A 25,212-nucleotide genomic window follows, 5' to 3' on the forward strand; every position below is an offset into this window, starting at 1 on the left:
GGACGCCTTCGTTGCGTAAACCTCGTGTGGGGAAGATGGCGTTCACTAGCAGTAACCCCCCCCCCCCTCTCCCCCGGGCCCGGAGATCCTGACCGCGCGACCAGAACCAACTGCCCGGGCCCGCGGGCAGGCGGGGCAGGCGCTTTCGTTCCGACGGGGATATAAATAAATTCCGGATCATCGTAGTTGTTCGGCGAAACGAGGCATGTCCCGCGAGGCACAGACAGTCTGCGGTCAGACTTTACAACCGGATGGGAGCGGAGACCACCGGCCCGCCCGCACCCGGCCTGCTCCCCCCCCCCCTCTCACCTGTAGGATTTCTGGGGATTGAGGACGTCGTCGATGTGTTTGAATTTTAAGAGCGCTCCCTCCGCGTTCTTGCGACACATTGCTGAGTAAAACGTGTGAACCGCGCCCTGTGCGAGATGCATCCTGACACTGCCCAGAAAGTATGTCCGTTTTCCTCCGACTCATTCGGGCTCGAAACGGGAGCTTGGCGCCTGCAAGACCCCGGATAGGCCTCCCCGCAGTACGCGCATGCATAGCAGGCAAGATGTTGCCTACCCATCGGGCGCTAATGGGGTTGCGCAGGCTGAGCTGGGCAGTTTCGTGACGCGAATAACGGACAAACTTGCGGGATGATTAATTACGTCAACTCCCAATTACTGGACAGGACCTTACAGAGGCCGCAAGTGGGGGGGGGCATGCGCCGCACTGGAGTTGAGCTGAAGTGCACCACTATGGGCGCGTCCGCACATTCGGGTCGCGAGAAGGGGGGGGGGAGGGGCTGGACATTTGCCCGCGGGCGCGGCCCCTCGGGCCCCTCCCTCCGCCGCGCCAGGAGGGGATAGATAGGATAGCGCAGGGAACCTTGACATTTAAGGCTCCATTCAGTTGTCGATAGACCGGGGCGCGAGCAAAGTGAATGCAAGTCGAGCGGCCCCCGTGCGATGCGCGCGGTGGGGCCGGCGCCGGCAGGAGGCACAGAAGCGGCCGCCATTGTCTGCCCAGCCGCCGCTGAGCTGCGCACCTGTTCTGCGAAGCACACGACCGTCGTCGTGCCGTCGGTCGCGGGCGGCCACGGCGGCGGCGCACGACCAAGAGATAGCGTGCGAGGCTCGCGCGTCAGGCACAGAGACGACCCACCGTGTTGACGGACCCGTGTCCCGTGTTATTCATATTTATTTTGACGCCCGCTCCGCTCGACGGGCCCTCGCGGAATGCCCCGCGTTGGCAAAGTGCAAACGCCAGCAAGGAAGGCGAGGGGGCAGGTCTCAGAGCGACGGCGCATTGTCTGCAGGATTGAACCGTCAGCGCAGCGTTCTGCACAGGAGTGGCGGCGGGGGGCGGGGGTATACACATGGAACACAGCGCTACTATCCGGTGTTCGCTTTTGTTGGCTTTTGTGGGACCTGGCCTGCCGTGCTCGCAATGCACGGAGGGCATCGCGGAAACTCACTGACCACTGATGAGCCACTGCTCCTTCTGCTGCTTCTGCTGCTGCTTCTGCTGCTGCTGCTCCTTTGCCCCTTCTGCTACTTCTCCGTCTTTACATAATGTCTTCACACACACACACGCGCACGCGTTAAGTGCGCCATGACTTTATCTTCTGGTCACGCCCCTCCCGGACTATCACATCATGGAGCTTAAGAGGGGGAATAAAACACTGCCGCGCTTGGCGTGGCCTGCAGAAGCACGGCAGAAGCGCCCCAAACCGGCCGAAGGGAAGCGCCATAACGACCGGCACAGCGGCAGGGCCGCTCGGAGTGTTTGCACAACTGTCTGGGTGAAGCGGCTCGCTGGTGCTGCAGCCGAGTGAAAATGAAAAGAATAAAAAGGGAAACGGTTATTGATTGGAGCCATTGAGGTATGCGGCGCGACCAGACGGCGTGGCGTGGCGCGGCGCGGAGGTAATACGACTCCAAGGCCTACCGCCGCCGGCCTGCGCTGATTGACCAGGAGCCGCCCGAGCTGCAGCACGGCGGCAGCGCGGGCGGCAGGAAGAAGCCCCGGGTCGGCTCGCCCCGCCCGCCCGCCTCACCGCGGAGCGCGATGGGTGGCCGACCTCGCGGGCGCTCCCAGGCCCCAAGCCCAGGCAGGGCCCCGGGCACGGCAGACTTGTTTACTTCCACCGCCTCGAGGAGGCATCGCCCGCACGAGACTTCCGGGCAGACGGACGAGAATAAGAGCACAACAACTACAACGACTTTACTGAAAACCGCGAAACTGTATTTCTGGAAACTACGCGCGCGAGTTACATTCACAATCATTATCACAGAAGATATGCAGTCGAAACTTTAAAGTCGGCACAATAATATTTATACACGCCGGTGGCCTCCTCCCACCATTCAGTCCGAGCGGGGCGCTCACACCCAGCTCTTGCTGTACAGCACGGAGAAGGGCGCGTCGTCGGTGGGCTGCAGCCAGTTGTCCTCCGCGTAGCTGCCCCGGACCAGGTCCACGACGTGGAAGGTGTAGGCGTGCCTGGACTTGTCGGACTTGTTCCTGTCGCTCTGGTGCACCACCAGCCCGTGGATCAGAACGAGGGAGCCTGTCGGCAGAACAGATAGGGGTGAGGGGACGGCCCCGCGCAGCGGAGGCACAAACACAGAGGCGTCGGCGAGACTCACCCTTGGGCACGGGGACGGGGACGAAGTTGTTTCTCTGATAGGTGGGCTGCGGCCTGTCGTAGATGAGCAGGTCCTTGGAGTCCTCGTTCGGGTTGCGGATGAAGCGCGTGTGCACGCCGCCCTTGTGTGACCCGGGAATGAACCAGAGGCAGCCGTTCTCCAGGGTCGCGTCGTCGAGCGGGATCCAGAGGCCCAGCAGCGCGTCCGGGGGGTCCATGTACAGGTAGCTGGCGTCCTGGTGAGGCGTCACTGTGGGCAACCAGCACGACGACGGTCACGACCACGGCGGGCGGGACGCGGCCTTGTGTCGCCGACCCGCCGCCGTCCCTTACTCACCCTCCCCGCCGACACCGGGGTTCTTGTAGATGTACATGCTCTGCGCCACGGCGGGGGTGTCCAGCCCCAAGGCCCGGCAGACATCCTTGACGCGCTCGCTGTTGGTCACGTCCCGGAAGGGCTCCACCTTCTCGTGCAGGGCGTGGCCGACCTTGTTGAGGGCCAGGTGCGGCTCGACGAGCAGCGTGCCGTCCTCGGCCAGCGCACCCTTCTCGTAGAAGTAGGCCACTTTGTCGCCAGAGTTGAGGAAGTACTCATCGCGACCCTGTGCACAATCAAATCAATCAAATCAGCCACCAACCACCAAGGTCTCGTTTTTATTGCTTGTCTGCATTCCCTGCGGGGCATACCTACCTGGTCCGCGAACACAGATCTCCTCTCTTCCTGCGGCACGTTCCTGGCGAGGCTGTCTCCCGCGGCGCGCAGGGCCTCCGTCTCGGCGGGGGTGAGGAAGTCGTCCAGGACCACGTAGCCGTCGCGGTCAAACTGTGGGGGGGGGGGGGAGAAGAGAACGAACGCACATCAGCACAGCAGGCTGCGAGTTGAGGATGCGCCAGCGTGCAGCAGGGCGGCCGGGTAATGTACGGCTACTGCACTCTATTTTTATATTCCCGCCGCTAAGTGTTGGCCAGACCGCACCGTGTATAATCGACGCGAGATAGGCGTCAAACTTCTACGGGGGTTCCTGCGGGGTCCCTCCGCCTCACCCCCACCCCCACCCCCCCTCTCTCTACCCTTTCCTACATCCTCTCACCAAGCTAGAGCGCGATGCGATGAGCCGACGAACCGAAATACTTGGCCACTCGCTCACCCCGCGCTGCGGCCCGCTGGCCCGCTGGCGTGACGCCTGGCTGCGGCGGTGGTGTGGTGTGGCGGCGCAGCAGCTCTGGCTCGCGCGGGACTCGCGCTGCGTACGACTCGCAGCGCCCCGCGGACCGCTGTCGTCACGGTATGAGAAATATGCTCCCTTGCTCATGCACAGTCTGTCCGTCTATCCGTGTGCGTCTGTTCTGTGCCCGAAACCATGCATCCTTCTTGGTACTGAAACTTCATTATTGAATCGAATGCACGATATGGTGCTTCAGTTCCACTCTGGAGTGGTGTATCGACTTTGATGACAGAGAAGCCAAACACGCCTTCTTTAACGAATTTCTGCGGCGTGAGTCACTCTCTGGCCCCTTACCCGCACGCCCCTCGCCCCGCGCTTAAGAAGAGCGTTTACATCTCGACTTGCGCCAAATAAGCTCGGGTCACGCGTCGCGGAACTGGGCACCGCTCGCACTGCTGCAGCTCGCCCGACTGCGGCTGCGGCTGGCGACTGTCCAGCGACAGGTGACACGACACATTCTGCCCACCTTGACCGTGGCGGAGCCTGGCCTGGGACTCGGCCCGCGGCCGCCCCGCGGCCGTGCGACCGCGCCGGTGACGCCTCCGCCCGCGGTAGCCCGCGCCGCCCCGCCGCGGCCCGCCCCGTTAGCACTGGCACTGTCGCGGCGATCTTTTTATACCCCAAAGCTCATCATAGCGATGAGCCACCGTCCAGCGCACCCGCGGCACGCCGCTCGGAGGGCGCACGGGCGGCGTGCCGCGGGGGAGGGGAGGGTCCAGCAGACAGAGAGAGAGATAAGGGGGGGGGGGCGTCCACCGAGCTATCTCCCTTTATCGCGCTCTGTTGACAGGGGCCACACACATCGTGTGAGAGGAGCAGGTCGGTCGCCCCAGCCGCGTAAAAGCCGTGATGAAAAGACAACAGCATGAGGACGAGACGAGATCCGTTCCCTGAACCCGAGCCGAGGAGGCGTCGTGTTGGTGCGCAGAGCGGGGTCGCCGTCGGCGCGAACCGAAAAACAGACGCATATGACGTTTTGGCGACCTCTCTGTGTTTTACTTGGGACCGAGTCGGCGACAGCGCTGAAGCTGCGCCCTTGGGAGCCTGGCCGGCTTTGGCCCAGTCAGCGTCGGCCCCGCGAGTCCAGACTCTGGTCCAGACCATACACGGGCACGGCGCACGGCGGCGTCTGGCGCGGCGCAGCGAAGCGCGGCGGGGCAGAAATTATCGCGCATATGCCCCCCGTTCCTACCCACTTTACTTCCTATTCCATGCCTGACATGTGGGGAATTGCGTATCACCCCCCACCCCACCCCCACCTCTCCACACACACACACACACACACACGCGCGCGCGCGCTACGCGCCACCGAACCCTTTCAGCAAAATCAACAGAATGACGACTTTATCATGTTATGGCTTCAACCTTTCCGGAAGATGCAGCATGAGCGTCCGAAACTCACTGAGGGTACTTCACCTGTTCCTTGATTCCGCCGCGCATGGTGGGCCGGGTCTTGTCACACGCACACTAAGTTCCGCCGCTCTGTGCGCCTTCCTTTCGCGTGCGCTCTGGGCGTCGACCAAGTGTTTTCCCTCGCTGGCCCGATGCGATGCTGCCGACCCGACGGCCGGTTGGGATTGGACTGACGTGGACGTGCTAGACCCGAGCCGAGCCGCGCGACCCAAGCCGAGCGGGCCGCATGGGCTGGGCGGGGGCCGCTCGCCCGCCACCGAAAGAAGGACCGAAGAGAGATGCGCCTTCCCCGCCAGCTGCCGCCAGCAGCAACACACTTGACGCGCTGCTGCTCCGCATCCGCATTCGACACGGAATCGGGATCAGCATCTAACATTTGTACGGCGTAGGGATGGTCTGTGCTACTAGCTGCATTTACAAAACAACTTATTATCCAAAGTCCATGTGCAGAACTGTAGTAGGCGTTGTGCGCCAGAAGTCCCTTCCGTCCACCTAGTCGTCTACATACTAGTCCAGGAAAGATAGGTAAAAAACCGCCCAAACCCCAAACAAAATCGCTCACGCATTCTGAAAACGGTTTTCGACTCATTGGACCTTCCCTAACAACATATCAAAAATCCCCAAGAATCCCCGCATTGGCATTTTTGCGGGACACTGTAAAACATTTCGCTAATTTTAGGTAATTTAGTGAAAATTGAAATTACGTTAGAAATCGTTTGAAGACATTTTAAATGGCAGGTAATGCTTTCTTATACCACTGGTAGGTCAAAAAATAAGTATATTGGAATTCATCATGCAATAGGACCTATATTTTCGAAAAAAATCGGAAAATTTCGTCAAATTTTCACCAAAAGCAGCAAAAGAGAGGAATTTTTGTGAAAGTCTCGAGAAGATGTCTAATGGTGAGAGGTGGTGAGTGGTAGGGGTGGTGTGTGTGTGTGTGTGAGTGTGAGTGAGTGTGTGCTCCGCTAGGGGGGCGAGTGGGCCGCCGACTCCACACGGCTGCTTGGCGGGTTAGCCTACCCAGTGCACTGCAGGCGCCATGGAAAGCGCTGCGAAAACCGCCGCGAGTGTAGAGCCTCCTCCGAGGGCGTTTTGGCGGTTTCCAAGAGAGGTGCTCATTAAGTCGTTCGGTTCTCTCTCTCTCAAACTTGAAGAAGTCGAGTCGAGTCGGCGGATCGGTGCACCGTGCGGCAGTTTAACCGCGGGTGGCGCCGCGGGTTTTAACTCATTTGACGTTGCCGAAACTGCCACAAAACACAAACAAAATAAATATCCTAAAATTGCCTTCTTCTGATTTGGAGCAAGATTTAAGAAAAGAAATTACGTCCTTCAAATTTAAATCTGTATTTTGAATAGCTCAATTAAACATTTTAAATCCTTTTCATTTTCTTTTTTTAGGTAATGCTTTTCTTGCTGAGTGTTGCTTAACCTGCGTATTGAACTGACCACAACAAAACAGATGCCGGACCCTGTCGAGTCGGCTCGGCTCGGCTCTCGGCTCGGACGTCCGATGTTCTCTGCTGACTTGTCCGATGTTTAGTTTCGTTGTTGGTTGTGACGTGTAGAGGCCGGAAGGTCTGGAGATTTGAAGGTCCATCCCATCAAGTGGAGGCTTAACTACCAACAGTGTGCCTGGAGTCCAGCATTCGTCTGGGTTGGACAATGTCAAAGCTCTCTTGCTTCTGTTAATTTGGTGCATGTAAAGGCTGATTTCAAGATGAGGTTACCTCCTTGTCTCTCTTGGTGCTTTGCTTTGACACTCAGCTGCTTGCTCAGCTGTCATGTCAGTTCTGGGGCCAATGTGGACAGAGCCAAATCCATGTCTGATGTCATTGCAAGTGACGGGCTATACAGCCGCTCCGACAAGGTTGCTATATTAAATGTGACAACCTTTGAGAGCACAGTTCTGAATTCAGATGTGGCTTGGCTTGTGGAATTTTATAACACCTGGTGTGGTCATTGTCAACGATATGCGCCAATATGGAAGGAATTTGCTGCCTTGGTAGCAGGTAAGACGAGTTACTCTCATATCTAGTAGCTATACTAAGGAAGTACATGTCTGCATAGATAATTTGTTTTCACTTGTCTTAAAGCTTTCATTAGTTCTGATAAAGTTACGTTTTTTAAGACCACAACTATGTTGAATTATTAATTAAATAAGTCATCCAATGGGAATGCTGGCATTCATTCAGTACAAATTATGAATGTTAGCATCAATTGCCACTCTGTTTTCAAAATATGCCTGAATATTTTGAGACAAGCAAAATACCTGCCATAGTGTTTAGAATAGACGTTTTATCCAAAGCGGTTATTCGTACAGTCGCCCAAATACCGCTATTTTTGTCCGGCGACAACCTCTTCACTGTGATCAAAATTCAAAATTCTGGCCACGGTGTTTGACGCGGAGTAGTCACAAAAACCAAACACCGTGGCCAGACTTTTGAATTTTGATCACAATTAAGAGTTTGTCGCTGGAAACTATCAGCGTGCGGCGTTGCCACATCGTTTGGATAAAAGGTCTATTAAATCCCTATAACTTGAGGTAATAAAGACTCACACCATTTGGATGAAGTCTGAGGGCTGGTTATATTTGCGATCAGAGTACTAGGCAGCGATTTAGCCTTTGTGATTAAACTTTAAAAAGTGTTTCATGATTGCTTGTACATAGTGTAACAGTGGTTCATATCATAAAAATTGGCAACTTTCCTCGTACCAATTTTATCATTATCAATAAATCACATAGACTTGACTATTTGTTTCCTTGCTAACATTTTTCTATCCTTGTTACAGGCTGGAAGTCAGCAGTGCGCATAGGAGTTGTAGATTGTGTTGTTGAGGCCAACACCCCACTGTGCAGAGATTATGAAATAATGCATTACCCATTTGTTAAATTTTTCACTGCTCATCATCAGAAAGGTGATATTGGAAAAGAAATTGAAAAGGGCAGAGATGCACCTGAAATGCGTCGCACATTGGCAGAAATACTTGAGAAAGAACAGCTGGAAGGAAGGGGCAGTTCATGGCCCAACATCACGCCTTATCGTAGCTCAGATTTACACAACTTGTGGAAGGATGTCCCAAGTTCTGTATTGTACTCAATATTGATATTTAAGGATAAGAAAAATGAAGTGGGAGCTGACTTGGTTTTGGACTTCAGTCAGATACCAAGCATTCAAACACGAACAGTCTCAGCTGAGAATGAGGTTCTTTCCAAACTGCTGCAGGTATCTACTCAGCCATCCATCGTTGTTATTGAACGAGGAAAAGATACCGGAGAACTGCTGTACACACAAGATACCTCTCATAATGGTCTTAGCATAGCCTTGCAAGCGTTCTTAAAAACGAAGCATATTGAAATGCCTGAAATAGAAGATACTGAAGAAGAATTGGTTAAAATGCCTGCTACTGCATATGATGACAATGAACTACAAAAGCAGGTTAAACAGCTCATGTCTCATAAAGGCGATATTGCCTTCCTAGCTGACCTCGAACATGCCTTGCGCTTTTCTCTACGGCATGAAGTAGGCTCAAGAAAGCAAATGACTGGTCCAGTGTTGAATGCCCTTCGCAACTTTCTTGTCATTATTCGGCGCCATTTCCCCTTATCAACATCTGGGCTATCCTTATTGAATGCGCTTTGTAGCAAAGTGGAAACTTCTAAGGACATCTCAGGAGAGGAATGGAAAAAATTCCTTCTTGAAGAAGAGGCCAAGCTGGCGGCGCCAGTGTGGACAGAACGTAAAGATTTTTTGGGGTGCCATGGAAGTCAACCCAATTTCCGTGGATATCCTTGTAGTCTTTGGACTACATTTCATGTGTTAACTGTTGATGCTCTGAATTCGGCTAGTAGTGGACAACCAAGAGAGGTGCTTGAGGCCATTTTGGGGTATGTTACCCATTTCTTTGGTTGTTCAGAATGCTCCAAACATTTCCAGGAAATGGCCTCTGAGACAATGTTTTCAGATGTGACATCCCACAAGGACAGTGTCTTATGGCTTTGGGAGGCTCACAATACAGTAAATAAAAGACTTGCTGGTGATGCAACTGAAGATCCAGCTTTCCCCAAGATTCAGTTTCCCTCTGTGGATCGTTGCTCTGGATGTCGTGATAATGGAGCATGGGTCAAGCATCAGGTCCTTCAATACTTGGAATCTATATACAGCCATGAATCTCTCAGCGTCATAGGAGCTGCCGGATCAAACTCCATGTACAGGCCTAACAAACAAGCACTTTCGGCTGGTTCGGAAATGAGTGCACTCGACATGAGTCTGTACGTATTATTGTGTGCAGCATCCATTGCTATAATTGCTCTTGTGTGTCTAAAATTTTTGTTGCCTCGTACTTACCATAAAAAAATTTATGTTCATGATATGTTTGGTAAGGTATAGGTTTAATTTAAATTCCAGCAAAGGTAAGAGAACTTAAGGGGAATGAAATGTAGGAAACAAATTAATGGGATTTTGAAAAATCTACCGATGAATACTTTTCAACTCCTCTAGATATTGTATGCCCATATACTCAAACAACAATAGATCATTATTTTTTTCCAAACTACGTAGAAGCTTTGATTTGAGATTGCTTGGATTGCAGATATTTTAAGGTCATATGTGGTCACTAATGCTTATAAAAATACAATTCAAGGATAAGAAAATAATTTTTTACCAGGCTTATTATAGATATCAAGAGCTCATGAGTTACTTACTAAGATTCGCTTAGTAAGTTTCTTAATTTACAAGTACCACTACTAGATTTGTGTCATTACTTCAAAGGGATGTTTTATTTTTATTCATGAAGTTTGATGGACTTTAATCTTAGTGTACAAGAGTTTAGTATTGTATTTTATGTTCAGTGATTTTGATGCATTTGTTTTCATTTGACCACTCATTCCAGTGATTCTCTTAAGACTTAAATATGTTTAAGCCCGTTTCATTGTTCCCACTTGTAGTTTTAAACATGTTGGTGTGTCAGTGTTCAGTTCTTATCAGTAGCATATTTTCCCAATACTCCTTTATTTTTACCAATCAAATTTCTCTACAAAGCAAATACGTTTGTGTTAAGTAATTGCTCTACTTTTACTCTTACATTACGTTTACCCTTATCGTGTACTTAATTCAGTGAACTCTGCCATTATACACTCATAGATAAGTTTGTTAGTGAAGTAATTGGCTAGTCACATTGTTTTGTGAGAGCAAAATGGCAATACAGAAGTGAGGGGGTTACTATGATGTCAACAGTGATTAATATTAATTGTTGGTTTTCTGATTTCCAGATTGTGATTTCTAATGACTGGTTTTATTTTGTACAGACTAGTGCCGTGGGTATCTCTCATTCTTGGCCAATATTGGCTTTGAGTCAAGTGAAGTGTCTTCATCAGGAACTATTACCAGTGGCATCTTCTTCATCTACTATGCCTGTCGTAAAATACACCGAATTAGCATGTGTTTATGCCTTCTGCTTCACCCATCTTTGTATGTCTACATAATGTCCAAAACATTTTGAGAATTTTTAATTTTACTACTATTTTTACAATGTTTTATGTTAGTAAGCGGTAATATTGTCCATCAAATATTGCACAGTGCTGTTATGGCAACTTAACTTTATTCCTCTGTCCATTATTATGGAACCATTTCTTCTCTTTGGTTGAGACATATCATATCCTACATACAGTACCTCAGGGATGAATGGATAAAATAAGTCTCTTGGGGTTATTCTCTGAAGTCTTTGTATCTTGGTTCAGTTGTCAGATTTGTATATTTTGTTTTTGCCCTTCATTGACAACTATGTATTGTTAAGAGGCCAAAGAAGCTTTTTTTCTCCCTTCCACGTGCTGTGAGTTATAAACATTTCTGTGATACAACTAAGTGTTGTGAATGTGCTATTGCTAGGTAGAAGTTTATCACAAATTCAGCATTATTAGTAATTTGAAAGTCTTCTCTCATTTTTGACTTGATTTATAGTCAATTTGCGTGTCTCTGTGTTTTAAGAATTTTAATTCATGGATTTTTGTGTTAAATGATATCCTAATTTTAATTTTTCTGTGTATATCTTTCTCATGCACTATGATGTGTTTTTATGTTTTATACATGTAAATTGAAAATTGATGTCTAGCTTTAGCCCAATATGTATTGTAAAGATTTTTCTCACAAATTGTGATTTATGTAGTCATGTGCTGACTCTTGCATTTATACAGTGTAAATACTATATTGTTTTTATCTTTGTTACAAATTAGAAAGAGAATTTGTGTTTGTCAAACAAATATTTTTCTTAGAAATGTTACATCACGTCTATCCCCTTTGGGTGGAATCATCACAATTGATACCTTTGATCATAGCAAAATAGTATTAAAATATTCATGGATCTAAGTTGTTAAATGCATTTTTTCCCCTTAACTTTCTTCTTCCCTCAATCTCTGTTTTCAACACACAGTATCAGTTCAGTTGTTCTCATTTGACGCTCTCTTTGACATATTCACAGGATTAAAAACTCTTTAGCCCCATCTTCGTGTACTTATAAAATTATTTAAATTATCACATCATACCCGAACTAATGATAAGACTATTTACATAATACTGAACTCTGTACTTGCACTTGAGTTCGTTTCGCCTGTTTCGCATTTCCCTCCCAATGCACTGCCTCCTAAATAACTCTCTCTCGTCCCTCTCTCTCTCACCACCACACCTCAAGTCAAAGTCAAGCAAGCCGTGAGTTGGGATGGGCGGCGTCAACGACAGACAACCTTATTTGTTATGAACGTGACAGCGTTCAGTTTTGAAAGGAAAAATGACTAAGTTAATACAATTGTTAGGTTTAATTTTTATCAACGGAATTTGCCTATGTTCTAGTTGTAAGTATTTGTCAATTGATTATGATAGATTTCGTATTAACTATCGCATTCCACGACGTGACGCTTTTGGGCTGAAAGGGCTTGGCCATGGTAACTTTTGAAACTTACATTCTCATTTTGTGACTTGTAACTCGCTGGATTTCAATTCTCACCTTCTCACAGCTCCAGTTTTCTTCCGTCTCTCTTAAATTCTGGTTTTATTTCACACTTTTAATTCAGTCACTGTCACCTGTTGACTTCACCTTGGTTATGTAGTTATTTCTGTTTACCACAGCTTAATAATCATTTTAGTCAATTGTATAATCTCTATTTTGTAGAATAAGCCCATTACCCTTTCAGTCTTTACTCTCGCTATTTTTTTATAAATTTCAACAAAATGCTGCATTGTAAAAATTTAAAATCAACTTTCAGATTCCAATAGCATAGAACGTGAAAATGTTATGTCTTGGTGTACAACGAGTAAAGAAGAACAAAGAAAGTGTCAACACCTGGCCATGGTTGTAGAAAGAGACTATCATGATTTTAGGGATTATTTTATGCAAATACAGTGTAAACAGGTATGAGCTTCTTAATTTTTGTTTACTTGACATTTCATTTTTTTGAGGATTGGCATCACTATGCATTTAACTTAAACTACAACCATCAAATTTTTTTACAAACTCTGTCTTAATTGTTATTGTTTACCATTTGTTTACAGGCATTTAACATTGATGAATGTATGACAATGCTGGATGAAGAAAAGGCTTCTATTACTTTGGTTGATGCTGGTGAAGTTTTTGTTGGAGGGCGTTATCACAGTTTGGTGCCTATCATGCAAGAACGCCTCACAGGTCTGCAATATTAAATCAAATTTGATGTATTTTTTAAATGAGCCATAAAATTTATTTCTAAGCATCTGTTTTACAGGTGGTCAAAAGTTCTACTATGCAGTTGCTGTGGTGAAACGTGGGTCACTTTTGGATGTGGGCCATCTATCACATTTAAGGGGGAAGCGGGCATGCTTTGGTGGTGTAGGCACTCAAGCAGGGTGGGTGTTGCCCGTGTACACTGTAAGTATATCCCTTAGTAGTTTTTTCTTGGGCTAATGAACTAAATTTACTCGTCAGTTCTGTTGAGAACATTATATTTTATATCAATGCTATGTGTTGTTTCCAGATGATGCAGTATGGTGGCATGCAAGTTATAGACTGTAACAATCATGTCAAATCAACTATCAACTTTTTTGGCCCAAGCTGTGCTGTTAACTCTCTAATTGACAAGTACAATCCCATAGGTATGATTCCTGTGTTTGACATGCTAGAAAGTAATCTATTCACCTGATTGTAAGACCCGTTCCCCAAAACCCTCCCACATAGGAGAGGAATTTATAGGGGGGAAAAGGGGTTTTTATATTCAGGTGAGAATGGTATTACTTAACAATATTATGGAAGTTGCTGATTATGTTTTCCTTACTAGGTGATAACTCTGATCGTCTATGTGAACTGTGTACGGGCAAGGTGCCTGGTGGGAAATGCACAAGCCATGATCCCTACGCTGGCTTTGAAGGTGCATTTCGATGCCTTGTGGAAAAGGGTGATATTGCTTTCGTTAAGCATACTACAGTTGCTGAGATGACTACTTCAAATGTTGACTTTCGTAAGTCTTTTCTTTGTCAAATAGATTACTATCTGGTACTTGGGAGAAAAGTTGTCCAAGTTAAGAAACATTCAGTCTGATATTTATATTTTCCTCTTGATAAAATATAGCTGGAGTTAAAAAAGACAATTTTGAGTTGTTATGTGTTGATGGATCAAGAAGACCGATAGATGACTTCCGTTCTTGCAATTGGGGACCTGTTCAATCTCATGCTATTGTTACAACCAGTGCTAAATCACCAGATGTGAGAAGATTGTATCAAGACTTTTTACAGGTATTCTATTGTCACAACAGCTAATATTTTGTTTTCTTGTGACTTGTATTATTAATTGCTAGATGTAATTGTATTTTCTTTTGCAGAGGATTGTTCAGCTGTATGGAAGAAGAATTAATTCTACTATACCATTCAACCCACAAGATCCATTCAATAATCCTGCTAACCGTGACTTCAACAGTGATCCCTTCTATGCAAATCGATTTAACCAAACAGGGCCCCCATCATTACCACCCTCTCCAGGTTTTGCACCAGATCCATACCGTCCTTTCAATCCCAATGTTCCCCCACCTGGCAACTACGACCCTCGCCGCCCAATCAAACGAGATACGGACAAGCAACAAATGAAGAGGCAAGTTCCTGCATTCCCTCCTCGACAGACCAGCTATGACCCAAATGACCCCTTCTATAATGGACCTGCTGAAGAAGCATACCGTCCTCCTGCTCCTCATGAATCATTTGAATTATTTTCTTCTGCGCCTCGATATGGCATTCGCCACAACCTGCTCCTTAATGATAATGTTGAAGATCTTCTCCCCCTTGATGAATCCCATCAAAATTATGAAGTGTACCTTGGCCCTGCTTTAAAGCAAATATTGGGTGTCCGTCAGTGTCCTGTGAACCGAATGTCTTTGTGTGTTACTTCCAAGCCAGAAATGGACAAATGTATTAAAATGAGAACAGCTCTTAAAGCTCAGCTCCTGAAGCCTGAAATGGTTTGTGTCAAAGGTCACAGCCATATTCATTGTATGGAACAAATACGTTCTGGCACAGCAGATGTCACTGTTTTGGATGCAAGTGATGTTTATACTGGTGGTGTTAGGTTTGATCTAATTCCATTTATCGCCGAAGTTTATAATTTGGGACTACCAGATTATTATGTTGTTGCTGTTGCAAAGGAGCAAGATCCCACAACTGAGCTGACATTCCTGAAAGGTATTTGACTTCTTGTTCCATTAGTTCTTTGAAAGTTATATGAATACCATTATAATTAGAATATATATCCTGACTTTCCAGGAAAATACACCTGTCACACTGGAATGAATACTGCTGCAGGGTGGGTTGTTCCAATGGCTTATCTCATGTCCAATAGCTGGATTAGGAGCTATGGCTGTGACTCAGTGCGCACTGCAGCAGAGTACTTTGGAAAGAGTTGTATTCCAGGCGCACTATCCAATGAATACAACACAGGTGTGCCCTATGACAATATGTGTGACCTTTGCCATGGAACAAGTTCTAGTTACTGCAGGAGAGACGCATCTGAAGATTTCTATGGCTACACTGGTAAATTTGGTTTGGTCAACCATTGGTATGTCTCAACTTCCATCTGGATTTGCCTTTACCAGCTGATTTGGTCAATTTACAGGTGCTCTGAGATGTTTAGTGGAGGGTGGAGGTGATGTGGCGTTTGTCAAGCACACAACTGTGGCTGAAGTGAGTGATGGAAAGCGAGACGAATGGTGGGCACGTAATGCCCTGAGTGGAGATTTCGAACTTCTGTGCCCAGACGGTAAGACTACATGATTAAGTATGTTACGTATTAATTAATGGCAGTCCTTTTTGAACAGAGCAATTTTTCAGGTTTTATGAACTAGATACATGTTTTTTATATCTTCATATATTTATTTTTATCTCTTATTATGTCTCTTTATTATTTTCCCATCCTTCACTTCATGTTGTAGGTCGGCGCATGAATACTCAAGACTACAAAAAATGCAATTTAGGAAAGGCAAAGGCTAATGCTATTGTAACTCGAGGAGGAGAAGGTTACAATGAAACTGAAGTTAACGCTTTCATAAATCTTTTCGTTTATGCACAGCAATTTTACGGGCGAAGGGACACTGATGAATTCAGGTAAGACTTTATTTGCCAGTTGGCTAAGAAAGTATGATACTGAAATTTTGTGTTTAACTTGTTTTTAACTTTGTGTTTAACCTTTCTTTTAGCTTTAGCATGTTTTACTCTCAACCTCCCTACTCTGACCTCATCTTCCAAGATGCTACTCAGCAACTTCTTGTTTTAAATTACTCTCAACGCCATTATGCATCCTATGTGGGGAAAGACTTTTTAAGAGCACGAAGAATTGTTGACTGCCATGCTGGAGCAAAGAGCATCACATCCCATACGGTTTCTATTATTTTAAGTATGGCTTTAGCTTTGATTTTTAGTCACTCTTACTGAAGTGGGTTTATTACACTGTATGTGCAGTGGGAATCACATGTGTTTTGGTCCAATTTCAATTTGGTCAAATTTTCTATCTTTCTATTTTGTTTGTTTTAAATCTTGGATCTCATTTACTAGTGGAAATTACTCTTATTTCTATGAAACTAACTGACCATAGAGAGACTATTTTCTCCATACTTAATATGCTCTATTTATAAAAACAAAACCACTGTGCTTTGAGTTTTGCAGATGGTGGCAATATTTTTTATTGCTGCAATCAGAATTGAAAATAAGTGATGTGTGTGAACTTTTCGAGAATATTTTCTGCACATTTTAATGTAAATTTGCACAATACCTTTCTATTAACCCAACCCATATTGCCTTGTTCTACTGTTATAACGTTCCATGAAGGTTTAACGTTGTTTGTATGAACCCTGTAAAGTAATCCCGCTAAAGACACTTTAAGCGGGATTATGCACTAACTGAGCCCGTAGTACCGGCTGTCATTTGACGCAAATGACAACTCTTTAGGGCAAGAAAGACTTCCCTTCGGCCTATTGTCTTTGCAAAACCTGCTCACAATGTATTTTTTTCTACCCACTATGTCTTATAGGTGTGGTCAGCATATTGTGATCCCACTCAAAAGTAATATACGGACCGATTTGTGCTAACAAGGTTACATTTACCATGAGTGCCTTCTTGTAATTTCATGTCTGCTGTAAGACTGACAACTACCCAACTTGTTCAAGATCAAATCCATTACAAAGAGTATAATGTACTTTTATCTTAGTTATCGTTATTATGGCAAATAATAACATTTGGGCAAAGAAATTTTATTTACCATAGATCTAAAGATGTTAAGATCCTGATTGTAATTTGTTGTCCTTAAGATTACAACTATGAAAATACCAGTATAAAAATGTAATCTCAAATTGAATTGTGCATGCGTCTTGATGTATGTGCCGGTAGTTTCTATCAAATTTTTAATGAATTATTACATTGTGTATAGTATTCATATTAGATATAAGACCATACAGAGTAAGCTGTAGATATTTACTGTAAGTGTTTTTTTGTTCTTTTTTCTTTGTACTTGCACTACTTTGACGTGTAATCAATGATATGTATTTAACTGTCTTCTCAGACAATATGCCATTTTTGTAGTAGTCTTTTTACGTCTTTTTAATGTCTAAACGAAACCGTCCAGATTTCATATTTAGAATAGGGAGAAGAAAAAAATCCGTCCAATTACCGCAAGATAATAGCATTCATCTTTCTAATGCCTTATTATGCATGCATTTGGTCAGTGCTGCTAACCAATGAATTACTGTATGCATTTCTTTATTTTATTTTTGTTTTTAGATGTGATATTTCAATGACTTTAACTTGGAGTATGTCTTCCGTCCATTGTTTGACATTCCCAATGAATCATTTAACATTTTTGTATGAATTTTAGAACCATTCCTGTTTGTTTCATATACATCTGATATTCATTAGAATATGAAGAAAGTACATAAAGCAATAAATCAATTTCTATAAGAACCAAGTCTTGGGTTTTATTTTCTTTTACTTTTTTCTTTTCCTATTTCCATTTTTAACAGTCTTTTTAACATTTGGCACAATAACACTGTTTAATTTCTCTAAATTCTTCCCACCCTTGGAAATTTGAGATTCTAATTGCTTTGGGATGCTTTTTTCAGCATCACATGAGCACCATGGTGTAAGTTCTCTACTGCAACTTAGTTTTATGTTCAAAATATGAGCATGTGCTCCATCAACTGTTATTTCTTTTTCCTCCTCAATACTATATTTTACATTATGTAACCCTGTTTGTTTATCACGCCTCCTTGTAACTTCTTTTTGATTAAAACATTTAGCCATGTCACGTTTTCGTTTCAGCCGGTCATGAACATGTCTGGGAAAACAAGAACTTCATAAGAACACCTTATTTTGGCATGCCATCAAAATTGACAATTGTGTAATCTCATACTTACAAAAATGTATTGTTTGAACCAGTTGAAATATTTACTGGGCGTGACACATTTAAGCCAGCTTCTTTCAGTCTTACATAAAACTCATCGTCCTCCAGGCCCCATCCCCAATACTTATTACTCATACCATCAACAAGCAGAAAATCTTCCCTGTGGGAACAAATAAATAGTTAGTTGGGGCAACTTTAAAGTAACAATTGTGCTGTGTACACAATAACAAACCTTTATCTCCATTGATTATAAGCAAGACCTACCTTCTAATTAAAAGTATTCCCCCAACAAATGTAGTGTAATGGTAACGAGGATGCAACTCTGGAGATGCTATGTGAAATGGACCCCGTTTCACAGGGTATCTATATGACAGTTCCTGATTGACCGGTAGGAGGTCGACATCATGCATGGCAATATAATCACATTCCGCTTGTGATGTTAAGAACCCAACATTTATTAGCGATGCTCGGTTAAATCGGTAATTATCAACCTGTAAAGGTTTAAATAGATAATTACTCTAAAGACATACAGACTACAATATGTAAAGCAGCCATATTTTTACAGTGGCACTTCACCTGATTTAGGATATAAATTTTAAAATTTATATTTTGATGAGATAAAAACTTGTTCATATGAGGTATGAACTGCAACAGCTCTTCAAATCGATCACGATATGGCACTAGAACTGCAAGTTTATGCAAACCTTTCTCAACAGAGGGTTGATGAAGGTCAGTTCTTGATCGTATTTGTTTAACGTTTGAATCATGATTAAAGTTGTCACATTGGCAACCATCTGGAAAAGGGAAGGAGTGACGGTTCATAGAGTTATACAGATAACTTCACGTCAAAAATTCAACACTATGCTTAATATAGTTGAGTATTTATTTTAATACCTGATGACATTGGTGATAATGCTATAAGACAACAAAACAACAGTGATATAAAGATACACATGATAAAAAATTTAGCAGGTCTATTGAGAATTTTAAGAAATAATTTCTTTCTGCTAGGTAAGTTGAACATTATAGAACTAAGGGGTTGAGCGAGTTTACGGCAACATAGATTTCTTCGACATAAGGGGAAGAAGCTTTAACCTTATTTTTAAAATGAAAGACATTCTAATGTCCCGAGCAATGAATATTTCATTCAAAATGAGATAAAGTGAGCGATCAAACACCGACAACAAAAGGATGCCATATTGAAAACAAAGGCCGGTCCGGTCCTGCTGCAGATAAGCGATAAGTGGAATGTTATTTGCACGATCGATAGAAGTATGCAACCCGCCGCACATGCCCCGCCAGGTTTAAATGAGCTTGGATAAACCAGGATACACTGAAAGGCGTTATGGGTGGGTTGCCATAACATAGAATTTCGATAGAAAATTTGAGAGAAAGATTTGTTTTGGCGGCTGGAGGGCGATCGGAGAGCTCCCTGAGAACGCTCCACTTCCACTTCCGTCCTCCCACCTCCCACTTCCCCCCCCCCCTCACCCTGTTTCAGTCGATTTAGAAGTCGTTTCCGATTGTTTTCAGGGAGCTCTCCGATCGTCCTCCAGAACTTCCTTTGATTTCAAATAACACACACACTTGGAAGATTTTGGAGAAAGCTCACTGTTCGTTTTCGTAGAATGGACTTCCCTGGACAAGGAGCCCTTCTGCGCGGTTTTAAGCCCGTCTGAGGGAGGAGGCGATTTACTGCAGGTTGCCTATTTTCAGAGGTTTTTGTAGGCGTACCTGGCCTACCTACCCTCCTAGAGAGCAATTTGGACCGATGGGGGGGGGGGAGGGGTCACCCTTCGCCTCCATAAAACCGCGCCTGTCCTCGCCTGGACCCTCAACCAGAGAGACTGTGATTCTCTCTACCCCTAACCGTCACATTATGGTTCAGACTATAGAGTGGCTAGCTGCTAGTTCACACCAAAAAGGTGACTCGACCTTGACAGTGTAAAAACAAGTCTACTCAGCCCAACAGGGCGCGCCCAGTACATTGCTGTCTGTGCCCCGTTGGAGCAAATGCGTATACTGGCCCGCAGACAGATGTGCAGACGGGTTGCCTATTCGCACGGGGCCAATAGGCACGATAGGCAAATTCGTGCATGCGGACTAGCGGACTACTACACGCCTTTGCTCCAACGAGGCACAACGACGACCACCCCTCCCGTATCTCGTATGAAATGAATTTCGACAAACGGTCGAGTTTCGACGATCTAGACCACAGTTTTGACCACACAGTGCCCTCATGGGCCAAACTGCTATCGCCGCTACTAGCTGTCCCGGCAAAACTACACCGTTCGCGGGTTTTTACGGCCCCAACGAGTAGGCAACTCGCCAACTCTCGTGCATACAGTACAGGACCACTACATAATTACCAAATAGTCAGGGGTGTTGATAGACAGCCTACGATAGACTCGAATTTGGAGATTCGGATGCTAAAGCAAAACATTAAAATGACCCGCATAAAGCCATTTCTAGTAATGAAGTGATTTGCGGGCGCCGGCTAGAGAGGCACGACGGCCTATTATTTCCATTTGGACTACCAGAGCGACTGGAGAGGCAGATGTGTGGTTGGGCCGAACGCCAGCTTTGAACGAGACGTGAAGAGGTCCGAGAAAGAGAGAGAGGAGGACACAGGAGGAGGGGAAGGGGAAGGACAGACGACGCCAGCAGTGGCACGTCCGCCCGTCCGACCCGACCTGATCGTCCGCCTGTCTGCCCGGACCGTCCCGGCGGCGGGGCGCGGCCGTCGTGGTGCATGGCGGCGCGACGACGCGGTGTGGGCGCCTACACGGCCGCCCCGTCCGCCCGGCACGCCCGGCGAGGGAGCCGGCCTGCCCCTTCCAGGTACCGCACAGCCTTCACCCTGCCTCGCCCCGCCACGCCCCGGGTCGGACGGACGGGGCGCCCGGTGCGCCACGTCGCACCAACGTCGTCGTCCTTGCCTCGGTGCGTCGGTGGTTGGGGCAACGCTGTGCGTCCCGACCTGGGGCCAACCGCCCGAGCCAAGCCGGTCTGGGCTGGGCCCCCGCACCCCGCCGCGCCCCGCCGCCGGTCGGCCCGTCGCGCTCACCTCACCTTCCCGGGCCGCGCGACCAGCCCTTGCTCCAGCCCCCGTCGCTGCCCTTGCCCCGGGCCCCGGCGGCGCATTCCCCAAAATTCTCGTTTCGACGCCGGCCAAGCCCAGGTCGAGGTCTCCCAACGTGCGCCCCGCACCCCGCCCCGCCACCCCGCGCCCCGCCGCGGCGGTGTCGTGGCACGGCCGGCCCGCCTCGTCAGCGGGACGCCGGGCGTCTCCTTCAGGGCGGCGCTCTCGCTGCGCCCAGGGGCAGGCCAGCCCAGACCGCTGACCATGATTCTCGCGATGCACCGACGGAGAGATGACATGAGCCGCTGAGCCACGCCATGCATGGTCGCTGCCGCGCGCTCGCCCACCCTGTGGTGCCCGTGGCTGTGGACGTCGCCGGCCGCCCCGCCGGCCGCCCTTCCCTCCCCCTCCTCCCCTGGTTTCTCGATATTTCGAAAGTCTGAATCACCGTCGCATTGCACCGCTGGTCCCGCGGTTGGGTCGCGGGCGCGCCGGCGCGGCCGCACCGCTCCAGCACGGCACGGCGGCCCAGCGGCGGCCGCCCGGCCCGGCCAGAAAAACAACCTCTTGCACCTTTCTCTTTCCGCCTCCACCCAAGCCCGGACCGGAGTGCACCTCTCTCTGTCTTCGTCAATCACACAGGGCAGCATAGCGAGGCTGGCTAAGCCCGGCTGCGAGCGATAAAAGGTATTCCCACCCCGCAGCCCCCGCTAGCTCCGCTAGCGACGCGCTGGCGCCAACCGGAGCCGCACCCCGCGCACCCCTCCCCCGACACCTTGCGGATGGTCATGCCCGCCGTCGCGATGCTGTGTGGATGCTAGGTCGCGAGGCCGGCTCCGCCCACTGGTGGGTTACACACCACACTCGCGCTTGCTCTATATTTTCTACATTTCCCCCCCAAATCTTCCAAGTCCAAGGCGATGACGTCGGCGCCCAAACTGGCACGCTGGACGGCGCTGGGCGTCGCGACGCACATGGACCACGACGACGCCCACTCGCGGCGGCGCTCGATCCCAAGACCGGCTCCGGTCACTCTGGATTTGGCCGTGGCGAAAATTTACGATTCTGTTGTCGGGATCGTCGGGTCATGGGAAAGCGGCGTCGCCTGGTCGGCGCGGCGGCTGAAGGCATCGGCCGGGTCGCCGGGCCACATTGCGTCGCGTCGGGTCGCGTCGCGGGCGATCGGAACCGAAGCAAACAGCGGGTGCCGAGGCGATGCCAACCTGACGGCCGCGAGGCGGTGCCCGACCGACACCCGCGACGCGCCGGTCCCCTCCGCTGACGCTCGCCGCGGCCAAAACACATGTTGTCTAGCGCTTATCGACGAGTTGGGCTGGTCGCGCAGCGTCCCACTTCCCCTTGAATTCGACCAAAATCGTGCCGCCCACCATGGCCCGGAAGGTTGGTAGCCGTTCTGTAAGGTGCCTGCCTGCAGCAACTGCAACAAACACAAGTGTAGAAGATTTCTTACATGTTTTCTTACTATTTATTTACCCCGCATGTAAGTTGCACTGTGGGAACTTTTCCAAGTTTTTCATTGAAGTCTACTTCGTAAGTGGTGTCAAGGTTGGGGTGATGTGTGGTGACCCGGACAAGTGAATCGCGCTTTTATTGATGAAGTTCGTAGTGAACTCAAGAGACCCAAGGACTGTATGGACCTTGCACTTACCATATTTGTTAGTGAACGGTCGCTGTAAGTGTGAAATTTCCCGTGAATAATTACTGGCGTGGTTTAGAAGTCTTTTCCTGTCGATGCAGAGATTTGCGTGAATCATTGAGCCCAACCGGCACGTTGACGTGCCGATAAACTAATCCTAACCTGTTGCGGTGCACTTGTGCCGTCTGCCAGATCGTGCTCATAGTGCAGTGATTTTCATTTTATCTTAAAAAGGAAAAGTGTTACTACGTGGAATTTTGCTCTGTATCATCGGAATTTGTGTTGTGACTCCAGTTCTTTGGGTCGCTTGGAAGTGAATGCTCCTCAGGGGATCAACAAGTGTCTCAGCTGTAGATGATGTGATTTTGATACACCTTGTGGTTTCTAGGGAATTATCTGATTAACATTGCTGTTGAAAACTGTGTCATGATTTTTAGATAATTGTTATTTCTGTCTTATAACAGGTTAACACTGATGATGAAGGTTCTATTTATGTTATCAACAAACATAAATTGATAGGATAACAGGTGAGTTCTGCCACCTGTTGACAGTCAGTTATCTTATCTTCTAATCTATTGTGATTTACAAGCATTTATTTTTTTGAATTTAGAGACATAAAAATTTATTATCACCATCAGACCGACTGCAATAATTTCACAGTTCTCCAAACTACGTTACCAGGTAAGTTTAATAGCAAAATAATGATCTGGCTCCTGGACTTAACTATAAAATCTTGTATGATTATTTAAAACTGTTTGTAAAATACATTTGATATAATTTTAATGCATCTTTTGGAAGCTTGTGTAGGCACTCACAAAACCCGTTTTAATTAGGGTGACATTATTTACCCCACAGCAGGACTTATCTTAAGCTGTTCTATCCTTTGTCATTTCAGGGATTTCTCAAAGACAACACGGCTACTACAACAGAGATCAAGTCACACGCATCATACATTCAGCAGTTGGAGTGTTTTGGTGAGTTCTCACTAATATTTACCTCAATTCACTTAAATTCAAAACTGTGAGTGTCCTGTTGTCTGACTTCACTTATAACCTACGATTGTGGCACACTTATATGTAAATCAACCTACGCGACTATCTTTCACGCTCAATTTGAGACAAATTTCATCGATTCTTCTCTGACTTAAAAGACAGTTATCTGTCGCGATTGCTGTGTCAGCAAGTTAGATGCGTCGATACCCCGAGTGCTCACGGACGCTAGCCGCCGGCGGGGCGTGGGGCGTCGTGTCCGGTGCGCGGAGTAGTGCTGCCGCGTCGCGCCGGTGATGTGATGGTCCCGTTCGCGGTCAGAGCAACATTGCCGATACCCCCCAACTGCCTTTAGTGGGACGCTTTGCGATGCATCAGAACATCCCCCAGGAACTCACCCCTCTCTTTTTAGACAGTCCCTTGTGGTCTGTCTCAACCCGAAGGTAAAAGTTTCCCGTTTCGATAAATACAGGGTGGTCTGCAGACCCCTTCCTTTATTTTGCTTATACTGTACCGGATGCAGGCGTGCGGACGGGTTGCATACTCGCACGGAGCCATAGGGCGCCCATGGTGAGCGACAGTAGGCAAGCCCGCCCGCACGCATGCATGCGTTACAGTATAAGCAAAATAAAGGAAGGGGTCTGTGGACCACCCTGTATTGACGGTTCTCGTTATCCAGTTTTGATGAAGATTGCCGATTGACGTTCCAGTTTTGATAAGCCGATTGGCGTTGATAAAGATCTGTCTCGCTATAATATTATATTTTTTTAGACAGTCCCTAGTGCCTGTCTCTACCCGTAGTGAAGTCAGCTCAAGTTGCCAGTCCTGGCACTTGCAGGCAAGTCAGCTCAAGGTGTCAGTTTTGTCAGTTCGAGTTGTCAGCGACTGTGGTGGACCGCGGCACCTTGGCGGCGCGGCGTGCCCTGTACCCGCCAAATAACCGCTGAAATGAGGGTCTCTCGCCGCATCACAAAAGGCCAGGGCTGCGCCATACTCGTTCAATGTGCAGTAAATCTCTGCGGTCGCTGAACCCCGTCGAACCTGGGCGCCGCTGGCGCCGCCGAGGAGCGCCGGGCTCCATCCTTCGCACTCGAATGTAGTTTGAAGAGCGTGCTTCGGGAAGAGAACAAACTCGCCATTGCTACCGTTCGGTCGTAAAGCAAACCCCTTCCTTGAGCGCCTTGTGTAGCAGCGACCGATCCGTCCGAGTCCGAGCCGGGCCCAGCGCGGCCCCTGTAGGGCGTTGGGCCACGCTGGAACGGGCTGCGCCGGCACCTGCACTTGGAGCGCCACGCCCGCCCCGCCCCACCGGCTCCACC

At 47.5% G+C, this 25,212-nt stretch overlaps 4 protein-coding genes across 5 annotated transcripts; 2 read left to right on the plus strand and 2 right to left on the minus strand.

Moving 5' to 3' along the window:
- Nucleotides 1–2,207: 2,207 nt before the first annotated feature.
- Nucleotides 2,208–5,518, minus strand: LOC113212721 (phytanoyl-CoA dioxygenase domain-containing protein 1). The gene is made up of 5 exons (XM_026431521.2): nt 5,272–5,518; nt 3,321–3,452; nt 2,967–3,231; nt 2,631–2,879; nt 2,208–2,551 (listed from the first exon to the last, which is right to left on the minus strand). The coding sequence occupies exons 1-5, from the start codon at nt 5,293–5,295 to the stop codon at nt 2,367–2,369; spliced, it is 855 nt and encodes a 284-aa protein (XP_026287306.1). The 5' UTR covers nt 5,296–5,518; the 3' UTR covers nt 2,208–2,366.
- Nucleotides 5,519–6,743: 1,225 nt separating this feature from the next.
- On the plus strand, nt 6,744–11,633 carry LOC113212725 (sulfhydryl oxidase 2). Of its 2 annotated transcripts, XM_026431526.2 has the most exons (3): nt 6,746–7,280; nt 8,062–9,541; nt 10,577–11,633. In XM_026431526.2, exons 1-3 carry the CDS (start codon nt 6,989–6,991, stop codon nt 10,620–10,622), a joined length of 1,818 nt encoding a protein of 605 aa, XP_026287311.1. In that variant the 5' UTR covers nt 6,746–6,988; the 3' UTR covers nt 10,623–11,633. The 2 variants fall into 2 exon arrangements, with proteins under 2 accessions (XP_026287310.1, XP_026287311.1); XM_026431525.2 differs by having other exon boundaries at nt 6,744–7,280; nt 8,062–11,633.
- A 313-nt stretch (nt 11,634–11,946) lies between these two features.
- LOC113212723 (uncharacterized) lies at nt 11,947–17,730 on the plus strand. Its single transcript, XM_026431524.2, has 12 exons — nt 11,947–12,115; nt 12,527–12,672; nt 12,813–12,945; nt 13,022–13,164; nt 13,271–13,388; nt 13,571–13,750; nt 13,861–14,024; nt 14,111–14,960; nt 15,042–15,308; nt 15,391–15,534; nt 15,707–15,878; nt 15,971–17,730. The coding sequence occupies exons 1-12, from the start codon at nt 12,052–12,054 to the stop codon at nt 16,203–16,205; spliced, it is 2,616 nt and encodes an 871-aa protein (XP_026287309.1). The 5' UTR covers nt 11,947–12,051; the 3' UTR covers nt 16,206–17,730.
- On the minus strand, nt 17,711–19,547 carry LOC113212726 (beta-1,4-galactosyltransferase 7). The gene is made up of 5 exons (XM_026431527.2): nt 19,060–19,547; nt 18,742–18,959; nt 18,430–18,656; nt 18,179–18,325; nt 17,711–18,099 (listed from the first exon to the last, which is right to left on the minus strand). The coding sequence occupies exons 1-5, from the start codon at nt 19,187–19,189 to the stop codon at nt 17,751–17,753; spliced, it is 1,071 nt and encodes a 356-aa protein (XP_026287312.1). The 5' UTR covers nt 19,190–19,547; the 3' UTR covers nt 17,711–17,750.
- Between the last annotated feature and the right edge of the window lie 5,665 nt (nt 19,548–25,212).

Source organism: Frankliniella occidentalis, unplaced genomic scaffold (assembly GCF_000697945.3).
Source record: "Frankliniella occidentalis isolate FOCC.00 unplaced genomic scaffold, Focc_3.1 Scaffold3, whole genome shotgun sequence".
NCBI lineage: Eukaryota > Metazoa > Arthropoda > Insecta > Thysanoptera > Thripidae > Frankliniella > Frankliniella occidentalis.